At 40.4% G+C, this 19,305-nt stretch overlaps 1 protein-coding gene across 3 annotated transcripts in view; it reads left to right on the top strand.

Annotated features, from left to right (window-relative positions):
- Positions 1-1,088: 1,088 nt before the first annotated feature.
- RPS6KA6 (ribosomal protein S6 kinase A6) overlaps positions 1,089-19,305 on the top strand; it is a 40,348-nt gene continuing 22,131 nt past the window's right edge. Inside the window, exons 1-6 of one of the 3 annotated variants that reach the window (XM_042876542.1) lie at positions 1,089-1,232; positions 9,602-9,661; positions 12,985-13,101; positions 16,596-16,677; positions 17,338-17,418; positions 18,339-18,418. In XM_042876542.1, coding sequence (XP_042732476.1) covers positions 1,152-1,232; positions 9,602-9,661; positions 12,985-13,101; positions 16,596-16,677; positions 17,338-17,418; positions 18,339-18,418 — 501 coding nt within the window. In that variant the 5' untranslated portion in view covers positions 1,089-1,151. Of the gene's footprint in view, positions 1,233-1,607; positions 1,630-9,601; positions 9,662-12,984; positions 13,102-16,595; positions 16,678-17,337; positions 17,419-18,338; positions 18,419-19,305 lie in introns of those variants that run through there. The other 2 variants (XM_042876544.1, XM_042876543.1) reach the window with 2 other exon arrangements.

The raw sequence follows: 19,305 nt of genomic DNA on the forward strand, positions 1-19,305 counted from the left end.
AGAAGATCAGTGAAGGAAAGCACGCAGGACTATGACGTGCACCGTCATTTTGTCGGTCATGCTGCTCTTAACTGCCAAATAATTGTGAATTTTTTTCCTGGCCATATCAGAAGGGTAGGGCTCACCGAGAAACCATGCAGTGCCTCAATAAGCACTCAGTGTCACTGAGGCAGCTTGCAGTCCTTAAAGATAGGTATTTTTGGTAGTGCTACCTTACCTTCCCCAGCTCCTAGCATCAAACAGAGATGGAAAAATTTTGTCTTTCATCCACGCTCTTTTATTTACCCCCTCCCCACGCGTGCCTGCAGACGAAGGCGCCCGCCCGCGGTGTGAGCAGGGCAGCGGGCGGTCCCGCTGCTCGGGCACCGGCCGTGCCGCGGCTTCCCGCTCTGCAGTGCCTGCTTCATTCCCTGCCATCTCTGCATTACGAGGAAAAAAGAAAGAAAAATGAAGAAGAAAAAAGAATCGGCCCACAGAAAACTTTTCTCCCCTCAGGCTGCGCGCTGGTGCGACCGAGAGCATCCCCACAGCCCGCCTTCCCTCAGCGGCACCGCCCGAGGGGAGCGCGGCGCCTCGAGCTTCGCAGGTGCCGAGGAGTTCTGTGGGCGGAGACAGAAACCCGAGGGGACAACGAGCCTCTCGGCCGGGGCGATTCACTGGATAACACGACGGCTTTTTCCCACACCTTTATCGGCACTACTATGCTCGCTTTAAATGCCCTCCTGCGACATGGAGGCCTTCGCTCCTCGTCCGTCAGCCCCGGGAGCCGCCAACGGCCCTGACAGACGCTCCCCCCACCCCGCTCCCTCAGCGCGGCTCCGCGCGTCACCGCTCCCCCGCCCTTCGCCATGCAGGGATTCTCCGTCCCGCGCTGACGTCACCCCCGTGCCGCGCAGGCCCCGCCCCCGGCGCCCGCCATGTTGGGGGGTGTGCGCGGGGGAGCGCAAAGCGGAGCCGCCCCCGCCGGCCGGCAGCAGCAGTAGCCCAAGCTCCGCCGCGCCGCGTGGGCAGGGGGCCCGCCGCGCCCGCCCGTCTCTCCTCCGTTTAGCCGTCCCTCCGGCAGCCGCGGGGTAATGCGCAGAGGCGGCTGGCAGCGGCGGCGGCGGCTCCCCCGTTGAGGAGGAGAGCGGCAGGCAAGGGAGAGCCGGGACATGGTGCCGTGCGCTCCGCTGGAGGACGTGGAGGAGCCGGAGCCCCACCGCAAAATGGAGCTGTACGTGAGCGGCGGCGAGGTCAGTGTGGGGCGGGGCGGAGGTTCCCCGCGGGCACCTGCCTGCCTCTGCCCGGCCGCGTGGGAGCCGCCGGGCCGGGGGTGGGAGGAAGAGGTGGAGGAAGGGGTGGAAGAGGAGGAGAAGGAGGAGGAGGAGGAGAGCGGGCGGAGCGCGGCGCACCTCCGCAGCCAGTACCCCCTCTCACCCCCGCGTACCCGGCACGGCCCCGCCGCTTCCTCCGCCGGCGCCCGCGGCCGACGCCACTTCCTCGCGGCCCGAGCCGTGCCCGGCGCCGGCTGCTGGGCTGGGAAAGTGATGACAAAGCTCCGCTCCCCCGGGGCTGAGTGCTGAGGGGGCACACGCGTGGGGTTGCGATGGGAGCCGGCGTGCTGCACGTCCCCGTAGTTAAGGGTGCCAGGTACAGCGCGGCTCGGGAGCTTTTGTTGTTATCCGCTCGGTTTTGTGGTCGTAGCCACCGTGGAAAGTTGGTCCAACTTCTCTGAATCTGGTTCTGCTAACGTCGTGCCGGTGTCTCTTTGTGCTCGACTAAGAGCAAGGGGTCATGAATAGGGACGGATCCAGAGGTGTCTTTGTGGCGCTACTCAGTGTGTGTGCCCAGAAATGAGAGCCAAATGTAGTCTTTAAACTGGCACGGCTTTCATGCTCCGGTCATGTGTTACCTCAAGCAGAAAGCAGCGCTCACGTATTGAAACTTTGGCACTTGTAAATCAGAAGCGTGGGATTGCATCGCTGTGCTGTCAGGTATGACAAGTGGAAGGTTGCTCCTTGCTGCACTAGACTCATGAAAGATGTTATCTAAAGAGAGCTGCTCTGAACTGGTCGGACTTGCTTTCTGTGATGCAGGAGTCTTTGTCTTTTCATGGGTGAGAGGTCTGCAGCAGTCCATCAAAGTAGGACTGTGTTCCACTTTTGGGACAAGTGACATGATTGCCTTTAAAAGATCGCATTGAAATTTGGTTATCTGATAGTATCAAAGTGTATGCATGAAAAGGAAAACACAGTAATTCACAATGGGAATAAAGCTAGGAATTTCAAGATTCTGGGTTTATTTTGTTAGTTTTTTGCTGCTGTGTCTACGGGATGCCACGTTCAAGCGCTGCAATTACTGGGCGCACATTTCTACACTATGGCTGCTGCACTTTACATATTCTAACGATCTCATAATTAACACAATCTATGTAGCTCAGTAAAAGAGACATCCTAATTGTGCTATTGAAGCTACAGGTAGGGATTAAAAAGTCATCAGAAGTATTAAAGCTTATTTGTTACTGTTAGGGCTTTGTAAAAATAGTACGCTGCAGTTCGGGCATGAGGCTTACTGCATATCTGAGAACTTTCTTGGCACAGTTAGCTGCTCTTTAAGAGTACTGCAATACATTCAGGTTTAATGTACTTGAAGTTCAAGTGCTGCACTTGGAACCTCAAACATGGGTATTGCCCATCTTGGAGTATATTTTGGCTGAACAAATACCCCTGCACCACCATTGGCACTGCTTTCAGAGCATTGTGTTCATTAGGCCCAGGATTTGCCTTGGGTGCAGTGTTGGCAGCTGGCAAGGTGGCAGAAACACCTGACAGGTGGATTGGCGGGCCCAGCTAGCCGGGGGAGCATCGAGTGATGGATGTCCAACGGCTTTGTGTTTGCAACAGTTGCTGTTTAAATTGCGCTTTTCTCAAGCCCATACACGAACTGCTTACCTAACAGTATCTTCCTAAAACTGTTTCAGTTGTGCTTGTGATTAAAGTGAGACATCATGTCCTTGATACATTTGGCTAGCGGTGTTTAAGACTTCATTTATACAAAAACAGTTTCTTCAGGTTGCATGGGATGTTCCCAAGTTACTTTTGCAAATAATTACTGTTGTCATAACACTTAATCTCAAGTGGATCTCAGGGTAGTGCTTCTGATTTGCTGGACTTCTATGTTAGGTTCTGAGGATTTAACAAAGGTGATTTAGTTTGGATTCATGTTTCAAAATTGAACTATTGCTTACAATGCTTCATATAACCATATGTTCGCAATTTGATAGGTCCAGGTGACCTTGGATGTGCTGGGGCTGTGGTCAAATAGTATTACTGAGAAATTGTTTTATATTTTAAAGACTAAATTACTTTTGTTTACTAGAGCTCTCCTCCATTAGTTTTACCATCGGAGGAAAAATTGGAGAAACAGTGCTCTCCAAGGAATGTTTGTTGACTAAATTTAGGTTTATTAGAAATAAGTGCATTTCCAGGGAAGAAGCACTTGTGACAACTTGATGAGCTAAAAACAGTTGGCAAGGGAAGAATGTGATCTTGAAGGGTAGGAAACAACTTTCATGCTTGAAGGTGTAGAAGCAGCATGAACTTTTGGAGGAAGTTTAGGATTGAATTATTTTGTACTTTTCATCGTAGGCTTCTTTGAAGTGCTGAGGCTGAGCTTTGGGACTGCACACCATGGAAGTTCTTGTCTAACGTTCCTTATGTTTCTCAGTGCCCCTTGGTGAAGCAATTCTATAGCTAGATTCCTTAAGCATAGGTAAAAGAGCTAGTGTCATGCAATTTAAGCTTGAAATATGGAGTGAACTTGTTTCGTTATTGTTTCCAGCAATAAAGGATTGCTGAGTATTTTCACTGTCATAAGAAAAAATACAACAGAGATGTTGATTATTAACAACTATAGCGGATTATGAAAATAACCACAATTTACAAAGAGACAAGAAAGTATCTGATAACATCTTACTGGTCAAACCAATGAAATGCCATAGTCAGAATTAAGCAGAATACAGTAATTTTTGAATTTTCTGCTTATTTAATAGATGTGGTGTTGCATGTATTTAAAATAAGAAGTGTAGAGATAGTGTGAACTGCATGAAGGCAACCTCGTATTCAATTATTTGTTTTTGAAGCAAATATTTGTGAAGTTAATTACCTAATTGTCTGCGAGTGACAAGAACGGCAAGGTCTGAAACAGCAAAGTGACCAGAAATAAAAGCATTCAGCTAGAAATCTGGGCTGCACTGGGCACTGCAGCCTTCTTAAAGGCGAGCTCATGAGTTGAGCGTTGCTGTTGTTGTATGTAGTCTGTCTGTGGCAGTTTAAGTCAACATATCTTCGACATGTCCGTGTTCTTAGTTCATCCTTTCAAGCGTGTTCAGATCCTTGTCTGTCAAAGGCCACAGAATTTTGTCAGTGCTAGGAGTTGCATAACTCCTTTGTGAGTAATTACTGGCAGTGACATGGATGACTCAGCTACCTAGTTCTGTGTATCTCTGAAATCTCCACAATTAGGCAGTGTTATGCTAAGGAGAAAAAAAATGTAATCGTAGTTGTGCATAACGTGTGAATTGAGGGCCTTCAGCCGTTGCAGCAGTGTCCAGTCTTCGTAAAGATTTACAAGAAAGAAGGGCCTTAAATGAAGATGAGAGAAGTAAGCACAGTAATACGCCTAAATGGAAAACAATTAATGTCTTTCTGCATTGGAAAGTGCTGCGATAGTGTTTGGTATATTGCTTTGGAACATAGCTGTGGAGGAGTTCTGAGTCTCCGGAAGGGCTGGGGCTCAGCTGAGGTGGCTCAGCTCAGTCCCTGCAATCTTTCCCATCCATCTAGATTTCTGCAACTTGTTAGCTTCTGATGTATAGAAGTTCAGTATGTATGTGGACGTAGTGCTGCATTACATCAAGAATAAAACTTGAAATACATTGTTTTCATCAGTGCTCTATCTAGAAATGAGTTGTTGCTTTATGCGCTGGGCTGTGCAGCTGCAGCCTGCTCCCTGCCAGGCAGCGGTGTCAGGGGCTGCAGGCCTTGGTGAACTTGGCAGTCCCTGTGCTCATGGCTGGGGTTTTGGCTTGCTGTGGCAGTAGCAAGTACAAGACATGCGTAGATCTGCATCAGATAATGGAGAGGATCAAAATGTTCCCTTAAAATCAGTAATTACATGTTGCTGAAGGTTTGTTAGCCTGTCTGAATGTACCCTTCATTCTCCACCGGAGAGGAGCTCTGTAACTTTGCCTAGGAATTATGAAATTAGGAACGCTTTTTTTTAATGGTGGATGGCTCTGTCTCCCTGTGCCACTGATATATTTAAAGTGGGTCTGAGTTATCTGGCCTCTGTGGCAGGGCAGGGGAACAAGCTGGCCTCCAGCGCAGCCTGGCCCTGTGCACAACCTGGGGTGTGTGCCTTGTCCCTCCTGAGGGTGTGTGAGCCCTGCTAACAAAGAGCCCTGAATGCAACCCATACGTGTACAGCAAGGATGCCTAGCATTAAAATATAAACAAAAACCTATAATAATAGTATCTATTGCATTGGGAAGTTGTGGATGTCTTATAGTAAGTCCTTTAAGCTTCAGTTCCTAAAGTTTTTAGACAATGCTTAAAATCAGTATTAAAACTATCTATCTGCTTGAGTGTACATAAAAGCCCAAAATTTCTTAGTTCAGACTAATGAAATGACAGTTTGCTGCTAATTAAATTAACAATGCAAACTCTTTGCAAATGTAATTCAAAATAAGAGAAGAACAAATGCGGTCATCTTAACATTTTTTTTCCTAAGTCATTTTTTTCAAAGCCTTCAGAGTAAGGGGCTTGTAATGAAGCTTGCTCTCTTAACATCTTGGCACAAGCATTTCAGGAAATACTTCTGTGACTCAGGAGGTGAAGTGTGTCCTGCGCCATACTGTTTTTCATTGCAGTGAGGTGCTTTTGGTGACCATTTATCTGGCCTGAATTTACAGGCGTCGCAAACCATGATACATTCAGCATGTAAACAGTTAAAATGTCCTCAGTGTGAAAGCATTATATTTAGTTAGATAGTTCAGATCTTTGGTAATTCTGAGATTCCTCTGCTCTGCCACAATTGTCTGAGGGAAAGCATGTGCAATACTATGCAAACCTATTACTAGTCCTCAGAAGTTTAGATATTCTCCTGAGGTAATATGGTGTAGTTCCAACAAGTCATGAGACCCATTGCATTAAATTAGAAGGCAGGTTACACTGAGCTAACTCAGAGAGAAATCTGCACTACAGCATTGGGTCTCAGCCTGCACCTCTGGTAAGCTTCTTACCTGCCACCTTGTCTGACCTCAGCTTTGTTTTCATCTTTTTATGTAGTGACTTCTGTTAATCTTTATACTGATCAACAACGTGGAGTATTTAGTTTTGAAAGTTTCTATTTGGAAAGTGTTGATGTTGTTTGCCTCAGTGTCTGAGTTTAGTTTGTACCTTAGTGCAAGTTAATCTTCAAAATGCTTGGCTAATTGTAGAAGTTCAGAAGTACTGAACAGTAAAACGATTCAAGGATGAAAGTGTCTTTCAGAAAACTGGTACTTGTTTCCTTTCGTCTGGTCTCTGTGAATAGAGAGTGTTTTCTAATTCTCAGTAATAAAGTCAATTTCTGTGTTCATAGATGTTCAGAAAGTAATTGCACATTTAAAAGTTTAAATAGATCTGTCCTTTATATGTTTGTTTATAAATATTTGAGTTTAAATCACTAAAGGGGATCTTACTTGGCTCAAGAAGCAGAATTTTGCACTTTTTTCTGTAAAGGTGGGAACTGAGTGTGAATTACTTTTTTTCTTTTTGTAGAATGTGAGGCAGTGACATCTTCTAGTTACTGAAATCTGACCAATAGAAGTAATTAGGCAGAGTAGTAATATTTTGATTTTTGTCATTGAATGCTTTTTAACTGAACAACTAGCAAGTTTGTGATTTCTTTAAACTACTAGCCCTTGGGTTGTGATATGATAGGCACATTTAGTTTTTTCTCCTTTAAATGATGACCAGGATTCACAAACAAATAAGCCAGAAGTATAGTTGTCTGTGTGTCTGTCAGGCAGTGAAAGTAGATTGATGTGCTTGAGCATAAAATTCTTTGGACTCAAGGTTGGCAGGCATCCCAGTATTTGTAATTGTAGAGAGACTGGCTGGGGGGGGAGGGGGAAGCAACAGTGAAGGGGGAAAGTGTACGATAGGAAATTATTAATTAACATTGACATTTGATTATCTGCCATAAAAATCCAGTAACTTACTGTATTTGATTTGCCGTAATGTTGAAAGGATGCTTGCATGGCAAGCTCAGAAACTAAGCAGATAAAATAGCATACGGGTTTTTGATTCATAAGCTTTTTCCAGCAGCAATAGTGAGATTATCTGGAGTTAAGCCTCTGTTTCCATTGTGTGTCTGCAGTCCTGGTGGCCAATAATACTGGTTCCAGAGCTTAAATTTAAGTAACAAAACTTGGAAAATCTTTATCTTATTTAAAGAGTCAAAACGCATAGTAAATGAAGTGCAGGTCTGAGCGAGGAGTTGTCATGTTTCTGAATACCTGGAGTGGAGTCCCTTTTCCTTGCTGTTTTTTGGACAACTTTGATGGGCTTCATGTTAGTTTACACTTGAATCTATTCTATGAAAATTGTGAAAATAAATGAGATAGCACTGAGGCATTTGAAATGAGATTGGCATTTGTATCTGGTCTGAACTTTTGCATCTTGCAATTAATTAATTCATTACTAAGTATAGTGGGTGTTCCTTTCTTTCCGAGTATCTAACCAAAAGAAGGCATGCAAAAAGAAATTATGCAGCACAAGAAATGCATTGGCTTCTGTAGTGTGTGCAAGGTTTCTGCTTCAGGTGTAGTAGGTTTGTGAATCCCCTGGGAGAATCGAGGGGCGATGCATGATGCATATACATGACCAACAAGTGCTAAATACGCCAGCTCTTGTTTAAGCAGATGGATCTTCTGTTATATACTCATCTGGATTTGTAGTTAATGTGAATAGTGTGTGTTATTTATGGTTAAAATAAATGGAAATACAAAGAAGAGCTGGAGTAACCAAAGCCTCATACTGTGACCTCTGATTACTTTTGTCAGTGAGAATACAGTCTAAAAATAAGTGCTAGCATCTTGATACAGAAGTTGGAGATCTAGTGTATCAAAGTCATTAATTTAGGACTCTAAAGGCTCTCAAAGGTGTTGAGGTCAAATTTAGGCTCTCAAAGCCGTGTTTGAAATGAAGAGCCCTTCTGGGAGGAGCAGTGCAAGTAGTTGAGGATATGCTTAGATGACACAACCACAGCAGCATAGACCTGTCCTTTCAGCCTGACTCGTCTGTCAGGTTTTCTGTTCTGTTCTTAAACAGGCACGGTCTGTACAGTGTTTTGAGATTCTTCGCAATTCTGTGTCTTACCCATCCACATATTAGAAGTTACACTGTATTTTGGCATCTTAGGCATGTATTTTACATAAATTCAGAAGTACAAGACAAATCTGTCATCACCTGGTCAAGAACTTACTTGCTTCAACTCCTGTTGTCAAGAAAAAGGTAGTTTCGAGTTTGTGTGTCTGATTTCTATTTAATATTTTCTTATGTGGGATCTGTGCCACATGAAGGTAGTTGTGCTGAGCATTTAGCATAAACAAATTAGCAATTATCACTAGCAAAATCCATAGCTGGCTTCACCTATTTTTATCAGGTATTTCCAGTTTATAATTAATACTTCAGGTGCTAGAACAAAGCATGTCCTTTGAGTTTTATATTTTTTTCAGTTGTTGAACACCATCAAATTCTTTGTTACTTAAGAAGACCTTAAACTCAAGAACTCAATTTATAAATTAAACTTTTTTTATTGGTGATTGAAGTGGGGGCATTGTGATTATTCTCATTTAAGACCATGCCACTTATTTGCTTCTCTCCAGAGGCATATTGTACCTTTTGCCTCTTGAAGGTATTATTTTGGTAATCAATCGACCAATATTTTAGTATACAGATCTGCAGTCTGTGAAATACTCCACCGGAGTTTGAATACTTTGTTTGCTAGGTATTTAAATCATCTTTGCTGCTACGTTTGTAGAGGAATCAATTTTTTTTTAATTACAGAAATAGGTAATGAAATATTTTTTCTGCGAAGTAAGAATTCTGTGGTGCTCATTCCATTCCACCCTCTGTAGTGCATGTCCTTGCTCCTTAAAACTGCTTCTGGTGGTTTTTTTTCTGTTTAAACTGGAACTTAATTTTCAGCAGCATACTGCAGGAGTTTAGAAATGCATGTGAAAAGCATCTGCAACATAGATTTTGTGCAGAATAGAAGAATTTTGTGTTAGCATCATCTTGTATGAATGGTATCTGCAGTTCTTAGAGAAGGAATTCTAAACTAATTCAAATTAAATACCACTGAAGTGACACCTACAAAGGGATCTATAAAAAGTAGTAGTAGTTCTTGTTTAACACTAAAGTTTTAAATTACAGAACGGAGACCAGCAAATTTCACGTGTTCTAAAATGTAAACTAGTCACATTAACTGTTGTGTTTTTTTTTTTTTTCCAAAAGTATTTCATCTTACTGTATTTTTCTTCTTCTTCCTCTATCCCTCTCCTTTCCCTCTCCAGCTAAATGGCCTTAAAATGGCAGACGAGCCTATGGAAGAAGGTGAACCATATTCCTACCATGTAAGTATATTTGATAGATGTTCAGCTTAAACACTTGTTAGCATAACTTTCTTTTGAAGAGAAACATATATGTTGTCTGCTCTGTGGGTTTGGAACTTGTCATTTTATTTGACCAGGTGTGAAGAGATTCTGTCTCTAAGATTTTGAAAATCAGCATTTGTGTGGGGGCCTAAATGGCTTGTTTGAGAAAGCTGGCAATGTGAGGCAGTGCTTTATGGAAGGCAGTTCCTCTGTACTGAAGTGAACATTTACAGAGCATTTACAGGCTCAGGAAATATTCAGTCCAACCTTGAACCTTTTATACACTGTGTTTAGTGCTGCTCTTGCTATGGAAGAAGAGATAATGGTGTGTTTCTTGCAATGTGGTTGCTAACGTTTATTTTGAAGATAGCAATTCATTTTTGTAACAATATGTTCATTTCACATTTATGTAGAAATATACTGGCTAATCCTTGTTTAACAGGACTTCTGTCCAGTGCCTCAGTAACTTGCATTTTCAGGAGATGCTGAGGATCATTGTTCTTTGCATGGGAAAACTGTCTGCCATTTTTGAGCATACTCACCTTGTTATTTTTAAACAGGATTATCGAAGAAGGTATCAAGTAAATCTTGCACGTTGCTTTGTATTGCAGCAATATATTTTTAATTAAATGATTTAGGGAATAAACTTGGAGATAGGAAACAAACAAGCATCACGTTTCTGGTATGGAGTAAGCAAATAAACCTTCTGCCTGGTCATCATCTTTCACATAGCAGAGAAAGATGAGCAGTGGGCTGTGTGTCAGTCTTTCACTGCACATGAACCAAAAGGATGTTGCTGAGCTTGTTTGTTAGGTGCTTGGAGCTACATACCAGTCAAGCTGTAACTAATAAGATGGCAGAAAGCCATAACTGATTGTGGCATTTCTTTCAGCGCTTTGTCTTCTGTGTAAGCTGCTGGGAATAGATACCTCTTTTGCAAGGCAGCTCACAGAGGACAGGTACCTGAAACTGCAGATTTGCTACTTGAGCAGCAGAGCACATCAGAACTGAATTTGCAGTTGACAGAGACCAAACTAGAAGTGGAAGTGAAACTGGCTTGTATATTTGTTCAACTCTTTATCTGCTCATTTGCTATTGATGATGCAGAGATCTTTTTAAACCTCAGTCATGTCAATTTCTAGGGATTTAATGATAAATAGCTAAATAGTATAATAGCTAAAATAGTATAGACATCCTTCGTAAAGGCAAAACTACTATAAAAATCATCTTATACATCTCAAGTTAGTCTTTATTTGCATTGAGAACATTTTTCTCCTCAGTCACATTTAGAAATACTGTGCCCACAGCAACCAAATGTGACATCACAGGCTAATGACTGGAGGTGGGTGATAAATGAAAGAATAGAGGAACTCTTAAATTTCTTTTCTCATGCGGAAGTTCATGGTATTAAGCAATACAAATTGAGATGTTGAGGTAAAAAGACTTCTGAGTAGAGTTCACACGCTTCATAGAAAGAACTAGCAGTTAATATTCTTGTTCAGCCTGGTGTATAACAGAGGAACTGCTGCTTTCTGTTGTCAGGCGACACAAACTGCTAGTATTTTTCCCTGCCGTACGTCCAAGGTTGTGGGTTATTTAAAAAAAAATCTTTAATGTAAATCTATATCTGCACAGTCAGCAAGATGGATGGATGGATAGAATAAAATTGGGATGTATGCACTGTAACATCAGTGTATGTCAGCTGTTTTTTTTTTTTTTTTTTGTGAAGTAAGAGGAAGTAAAGTAGCTTAGAGTGTTAATTTGAGAGTTCACTTTGTTATGCAGCAGTGCCTTTTGCTGACACCTACCTGTGCCTGGGAAGCAGGCCTTTTCCCTGATAGAGTGAAACAAGGGCTGCTGGGGAGGGGAAAGGACTCTAGCAATAGCACTGCACTATGGTTTGTGAATTTACAAGGACATTGCCCATACTTTTTCTCATTGAAGGAAATGCATCCACCTTTGGATGTTCAGATTTCTGCCTGGATCTTATGTATCACATGACCTAGAGAATTGCATCTTGATATGTTTCAGTCTGATAATGTTGATTGTAAGCTTTCATGCATGGTCTTAAGCTGCAGGCCTTCCTGTAGCCAATCATAGAAAGATGTTTGTTAAAGCAGTCATTTGAAGTTCTCTGTCCGGTGGCATCCTCACTGAAGGAAAGCAATGCGCTGTAGATTGGGGGGGTGTTTATTTCTTTTTTCTCCCCTGGTCTGCCTTTACTTAAAAGATTTTAATGTGAAGAAAAGATAGGTAACTAATAATTTCTTGGATACCTTCAAGACATGAAAGTACTACTGTTTCTCTGTTTGTGGGATTTTCCCTTGTAATTGGGTTTTATTTGCTGCACGTGAGATGTATTGGTGTTTTTGTAGGACCAAGGGGTACTCTTGTGCCCCTTCTGCTTGCAAGCTCAGGTTGCTGTTGCAGACTTTGGCATATAATTTGAAGGGTGCTTATTTTGACATCTCAGTTGTTTGGCTTCCAGAAACTTCTTAGACCATAAGTTTTACAGAGCTGCAATACCTATTTTCATCCTGGGTGATTGTCTCTTCATGTTTGTAGCTGCTATGCCTTACTTTGCTGAAGACTAAGGCAGCAGAGAAAAGGTCAACAGAACGCTAAATCTGTCCCTACCTCTCAGCATTGCCCTCAGCTTTCTGAGGGAGGATGCCACACAGAAGCTTTTCCATGAGCCCTGTACCTTAGAGAGCACTTCATCTGCTGAGAATCCTTTCATCTGTACGTGAGAATACATGATTCATGTATTATTTATGCTCTTCAAACAACATGGAGTCCTTCAGCTAGAGTAGTGGATGACCATATTTATTACTTGCTGCTGCAAAAAGCAATAATTATGTAAAATGACGAAATTCAATTTAGCTTTCATTAAGACTATTTCAGGAAAGGAAAGGATGGGAAGAGCAATTGCTGGGAAAATGAAAGGCAGCTAAAGCAAAGGTAAAGCGCAGAAGGATCATCTCAGGCTCAGTTTAAAAATCTGTGCATTTATTCTTTTCATGTAGGAAAACTCATGTTGCTCTAGTTGTAACATCTATGACTAGAGGATTCAGCTGCTATTCAACTGGGTGAGAATTTGGTTTCAGTTTAGAAATTTTAAACTTGCATTTTTTTCAGAAAATATAGATGGAAACCTTCCCATTTGAATGGCTTTCTTTTAGGCCTTATTACAACTTCAAATATTTTAATAAAAGAAAAGCAAGCATTTACTTGCAGTTCTAATAAGAGTTGATTAATTTAGGACTTTTCATTGTTGTGTCTTGTTTACTTTGAAATAATAGGATGAAGGAAGTGTGAAAGAGATTCCCATTACCCATCATGTGAAAGAAGGATGTGAGAAAGCAGATCCAGCACAGTTTGAACTACTAAAGGTCCTTGGTCAGGGATCGTTTGGAAAGGTAAGACAACAAATCTTGTTCTCATCTGATGCCCACTTTGAAACCAGCTTTGTCTTGTTAGTGGTAATGCTGGTAGGAGTGTATGTTACTAGAAAAGAAAGAATCTTTCTCCAGACCTGTTCAGACTTTGAACCTGGGAAGAATGAGATCAAGTACAGTTCTTGAGGAAGAATGACAGTGCTATAGCTGAGTCACTGATAATATTTGAAAAGAAACTGACAAAGCGCATATTTTTTCAGTCTGAAGGTGTAAAGGGAGCACTATTTATAGCAGGACATCCTATCTTGTCAGATCCAGATAGGCAACGGCATCAGTCTCTAGGCAGAAGGACAAGTAGCAAATCCGTAGGAAGTCTGCCTTGAAAAGTTATGGCTTGCTTTGACTGAGCCACAGACATGCCTCTGTTCATCTCAACTGATGTCTGCAGCTACATGGAAGCTATGGCACCATAGCAAAAGATTTTAGCACTTGGTTTGAAGGCTAAGGGGTGTTTTTTATGCAACGGCTCTGAGGCGTTCTGTTTGCCCAGCGCCATGGTTATTTGAAATAAAATCATGCTATCTTCAGCTGTCTTGGGGCTCTTGTGTGGTGTGGACTGGATTTAATCTGTTCAGTGGTCTCAAGTTCTTTGTAGTTCTAATTGATGCTTGGAAGGCACTAGTGGTGCAAGAAGCATTGATGGACATGTACCAAATAGCTTCACTAAAAGATAAATCATCTCTGTACAAGTGTAAATGTTTGGTTCTTCCAGAAATGAGAAGGCTGTATTGATGTAGATACAGAGGAATGATTGTGGGAATTTGGAACTTGAACTGAAGTAACAATAAAGTAAATAACCTTGGAGGCGTTTCATTTTCTTTATTTTGCTGTATTTGTCAAGAGACCTTCAGTTACAGGCACTATGTGAGAAGTTATTTAAATAGATTATAGAAGAAATGTGGCAATTCTCCTACTGTAATTTTTTGTAATGTACTTCTTGCTGTTACATTGCAGACATGAAATTAAAAGTGGCTCAAATGCTAATTTGAAACACTAGTTACACTATTAATCCTATTATATAAATAGCTAATTTATTTTAAAACCAGACTTTTAAACTAGATTTCTGCAACGCTTGTAAATTGTATTTTCCTCTTTGGAAAAATACATAAGGGTGATTGCTCTTTTGCTGGTTTTGTTTTTTGTTTTTGTCTTGTGGCAAGAACAAACCTCTGAGTTGCGTGAGAGGTGAAAAGTAATTCAAATAATTAGGAAGGCGTCCTTTGAATAAGAAAGAGGTTAGAAAATAGCCTTTAAAGTAGTTTCTTAATATTTCTTAAGCTGTCAAACATTTCCTTACCTGAGAGAGTTGGTATATTCAAATCCCTCCTGTGCTTTGACTCTTTAGACATTGTGGCTCCATGCTCTTATTCCTCTGAACTTAAGACATCCAAGCTATCTCAGGGTTCAGCACATTTGGTACCAGACATCCTATCCCTGACTCGGGGAGTTTCTCATTTTACAGTTCTCAGAGTTCTGATAGCTTTAGGAATGCTCTTGCTCAGAACCTGGTGAGCTTGGTGAGATGTCTGTTTGGAAGCTTTTTAAAGCCTGGCAGTAGTTGGTTCAGGAACCAGCTTTAAGAACCAGGTGGTTATTGTCACGTTTCAGAACAGGACTAGTTTTATCTAGTGTTTGTTGCTTTCTGTTTAGAAGAGAAACCAATGAAGATAGGTGCCTGCTGCCTTGGCGATACGTGGTTTCTCTCTGCAGTTCATACCTCCCAGGCCTTTTCTTTCGGATTCAGCAAACACAAGGCTTATTTCCTCTGGCCCAGTGTACTGCTACAGCATCTGAAATGAAGGATTGAACCTCATGTCTCTTACCGAGCTTCTCAGTTCAACTTCTGATAATGTTCTGAGACTTCAGTGTCCAGTCTGAAGATGGTCTTTGATTAGCTTATGCGCATTGCTTTGTGCAACGTGTCTGTTTTAATTTGCACTTTACAGTTGGACAGGCAGCCATTGCACCTCTGTGAGATGTGGGATTAGGTGAATTTGTCTGTGAATTAAATGGTGCTGAAGGAATTTTCACAACGGCATCTATTTTAGGTCCTTATTAGCTAGTATTTGCAACTAGAACATGAATTCCTTACGTGATCAGAAACTGCTAGATATTAAGCATTAGAATATTTGTTCAGGCTTATTGATGTTTTAATTTGTAATGTATTGTGAGTATAGTAATCTTATCTGATGTTTGAGTTACTGCCTTGACTATTTTCGCATCAACATGGAGCAGTGCTGTAGATCAATCATTAGGCAAAACATTAATAAAAGCTTGATAACCAGGAAATATGATATGACCTCTTATTTCAGGCTCTCAGTAGAAAAAAACCATTTCTTCCAGCCCTACATGACTTCGTCAGTTATGTAGACAGTGTATGAGATTCTGATACCAGAATGAGCTTACAAGCGTGTCTCTTAATAATTTCTAGATATTTAATCACTTCTAAAGAAGCATATGTGTAAATAAATCAAATATCAAGGAAAATCTGAGTCTAAGTAATACCAGAGACAATTTGAGGTAGTTCTTCATATTCTCTTGTTATTTGAATATAAAAACTAAGAAGGGGGAAAGTTGCTCAGAACTGAATTGTTATTATAGCAGCAATTATTAAGAACAGAAGCACTTACTAATCAATTTATAAAACTGAAAGACCTAGTCGTTAGAATATTAGTTGGTGGAGATGCATGTATTCGTGCTGCATTTTCTAATTAACATTATAAGTTTCTTAGTATTAGGTTATATACCATATAGTGTAAAAACCCCTTTGGTAAGAGTGGGAAAACCCGTTGCTGTATCTTTTTCAGAGGGAGGGATTGCTTTGATCACAAATAGTAAGGTTTCCTTGCCTTTCTCTCACCATTCTTACAAAACTGATTAACATAACATGATGTGTACTTGGATCTCAAGTCTTAAGCCTCAAAAATCTTAGACTAATCAATGGCAGACCAGATAGTCCTGCTATAGTTGTTTTCAAGGAAGTAAGAAAACCTCATGCTATCCAGGTATTCTATTTGAGAAACATCTACTGGCTATAGGAAAGAATGTACTATTGAAGAAAGGTCTGTGTGCTTAAAAGAACTTGGTAGTGTATGTGCCTTTAACTTGACCAAGGTAGTGCAATTTTGTCTTTTCCTTAGAAGTGAATGCTTAGGGAAGAATACCAAAAGTTGTCTGAAAGTAGTAAGAGGCCTGCAAATGCTTTGTGGTAGTTTTCTAGTTGCTTATCAATCTTGCTTACGCAAAAGGTCTTGTTGCAAATGTTTCATCTTTTCATTTTGTGGTGTTCTTGAGGAGTGGGATGGTGGCTAGGGATATGTTCTCTGTTCTCTGTCAGTACTGATGAAGTTAAAAGTAAGTGTTTAAAAAAAAAAAAAAAGAGAGAAAAGGTTGATTTTAATATACATGTAAAATATTTAAAGTTGTGATTTTAAAGGCAATGTTTATATTACTAGGTCTTCCTTGTAAGGAAAATAATTGGTCCTGATGCTGGACAACTTTATGCAATGAAAGTATTGAAAAAAGCTTCTTTAAAAGGTTTGTCTGTTTTATTTAAACTTCATAAAGTTGGTTTTAAATGTGTCTTAAAAAATAGTTGATAAAATACTTAAGAACAAAAATGTGAGCTCAAATCTGACCAGATGGCTTAATTATGTAGTAAAATGTCCTTTTTTCAGATTTTCAAACTGTATTATGTAATTCTGCTTAGTTTTGGGTTGGTTTTTTTTTTTTTTTTTGTATTAGTGAACTGAGTAAGTGAGCTTAAACATTCAAGTTAAACTCTATTCTGGCTGAAATTCAAGTCATTAATTTTCATAGGTGCCCTAGTGAGGTAACTTAGAGATTTGTGGCTTTCAGGAGGTACTTTAATGGAGGCAATCCCAAACAAATGGGATGCGTTAGTACTTGAAGGGGGATAAAGTAATCTTAACAGGTGGAACATATGTATTTAGTACAAATAGTTCAGAAGTTAAACTTAGTTAAAACAGGAAGCTGAGACAGGTAAGGAAGAAAAGTCAGTTTTGATGTCTGAAAACATGTTCCATGGAAGACTTAAAAGTTAGGTATGCTAGGTAACAATGCTTTGTGCTGTTAAAAAGGTATAAGTATTTTGGACAGTAAAGATGTTCCAGATTTCTGTTCTGTTTGTATTACACCTATTAAATTTTGTTACTGGTGCTCTTTTTTTTTCCTCAGTTCGGGATAGAGTTCGTACGAAAATGGAGAGAGATATATTAGTAGAAGTAAATCACCCATTTATCGTCAAACTGCACTATGGTTGGTATTTTGCTTCAGTTTTTTCATTACTTGAAGTGGTTTTAGCGACCTTAAGTAGCAAGGCTGAGAAAAGAACGTGTGTGTGTGTGTGTATATGTATTGTGGTTTAACCCAGTGAATTGCTTAAAAAATAAATAAAAAAAAAAAAACCCACCAAAACTTTAAAAGCAAAAAGAACAAACAAAGCAATTAGGTTGTGTATCAATTGCTCACCACCTGGTGACTAGTGCCCAACTAGTCCCTAAGCAATGGCAGCCCCCCTCTTGGCCAATTCCCCCAGTCTTACTATTCAGCATGACTCCCATGTGCCATGGAATATCGCTTTGGCCAGTTTAGGTTAGCTGTTCTAGCTCTATGCCCTCCCAGCTCCTTCTGCCCTCAGAGAATCCTTGCCTGTAGAGCCACATGAGAAGCTGGAACACCCTTGGCCTGTGCGAGCACTGCTCGGCAGCAGCTAAACAGAAATGCATTGTCAACTTTATTTTCATCCTAAATCAGCAACACGACACTAGGAAGAAAATTAACTCTATCACAGGTGAAACAAGAGCCTTATTAAGTTTTCAATAAGGTACTTTTGAAAACTCTTCTTAAGAGTTCTGCAGAGACTTCTACATTTGAGTTAGACCAAAACAGCCATTAACGTACTTAGTTTCCCTGTTTGGCAAAGGAGAAATTAAACAATATTGTTTTAACAATCTCTTATGACTAAGATTGTGTTCTTGTGAAGAAGCAAGCAAGGAGTCATTGATTAAAATTAAGCCTTGATTAGCAACTTATGTAAATTTCATGTTGGCTACTGAATTGTCAGCTCCAAAACAAAAGCATTGTTTCATCGAAGTCTCCTTGTTGTAAAAACATTCAGGTTTGTTTGGTAGATCACCTTCGTCACACACAACTGTTGATTTTTATTTTTTTGAAAGCCTTTCAGACTGAAGGGAAGCTATATTTAATATTGGATTTTCTCAGGGGAGGAGACGTATTCACGCGATTATCCAAAGAGGTAAGTACCTACAATTTTATCTTAATTCAGTCTTATAGAAGTTGCCTTTGACAGTATTAGGGTTCTTTTTTTTTTTTTTTCCTTGCTGGTTGCCCTCATTATTCTGGTCATGGTCAAGTTTTGAAGAACTTCGTTGGATTTTCCTTGCATATTGCAGAATAACAAGCTGTAACCTTAAATGTTTATTAGCTAGCAGCCTGAGCTTTTCTCTGGTATCTACAAGGGCCAGTTCTTTTGTCTAAAAATGTTTTGTTGCTTGGAAACCCAACTGAAGTAAGTTAAAATTCAACAAGCAGTTATATAGTTCTTGTGCTTGTAGTCAGTGTAGATGTTCCTTGAAACCTGAATCTCTAAGAGATTTCTTCTGCATTGTGAAATAAATCCCAGTGTTTAATCTCTCAAAGTTGGAGCATTTTTGAAGGCACTCCTCTGCCATCTAACTTTGGCACGTAACTGGAGCTATAACTTTTCATTTATGTTGCTTTCTTGGGAGAGAGTTACGGAGGAGGAAATGTGACACAGCCTGCCTCTTCCTTAGATTTGTCATAAAGTATTTTTTGTATTGTATGTCTTTGTATTACTATATTTAAGATTTCTTTCTACAAACCATATATAAAGCTCTAAATCTTTAATGGAAAATTTTCCAACAACTTTGCATTTAAAGAGCTTTTCCAGCGTTTTTAAAAAATGTAAATATGGAAGAAGTTATCCACTTTTTCCTCATTTAGGAAAGTATCTATCTGATTTGTTTTCTTTAATGGCATAGAGGTGGAGGTGGTTGTATCCTCAGTACCTAAGTCCATGAACTCCTCTACCCTCTTCCTATTTGAAAAAAAAAAAATAAATCAAGTTTTACTAAATGTAATTTTTTTTTTTTTTTTAAGAAA

This window comes from Lagopus leucura, unplaced genomic scaffold (assembly GCF_019238085.1).
Source record: "Lagopus leucura isolate 7727_CA_CO unplaced genomic scaffold, USGS_WTPT01 Super-Scaffold_100016, whole genome shotgun sequence".
In the NCBI taxonomy this organism is placed as follows: domain Eukaryota; kingdom Metazoa; phylum Chordata; class Aves; order Galliformes; family Phasianidae; genus Lagopus; species Lagopus leucura.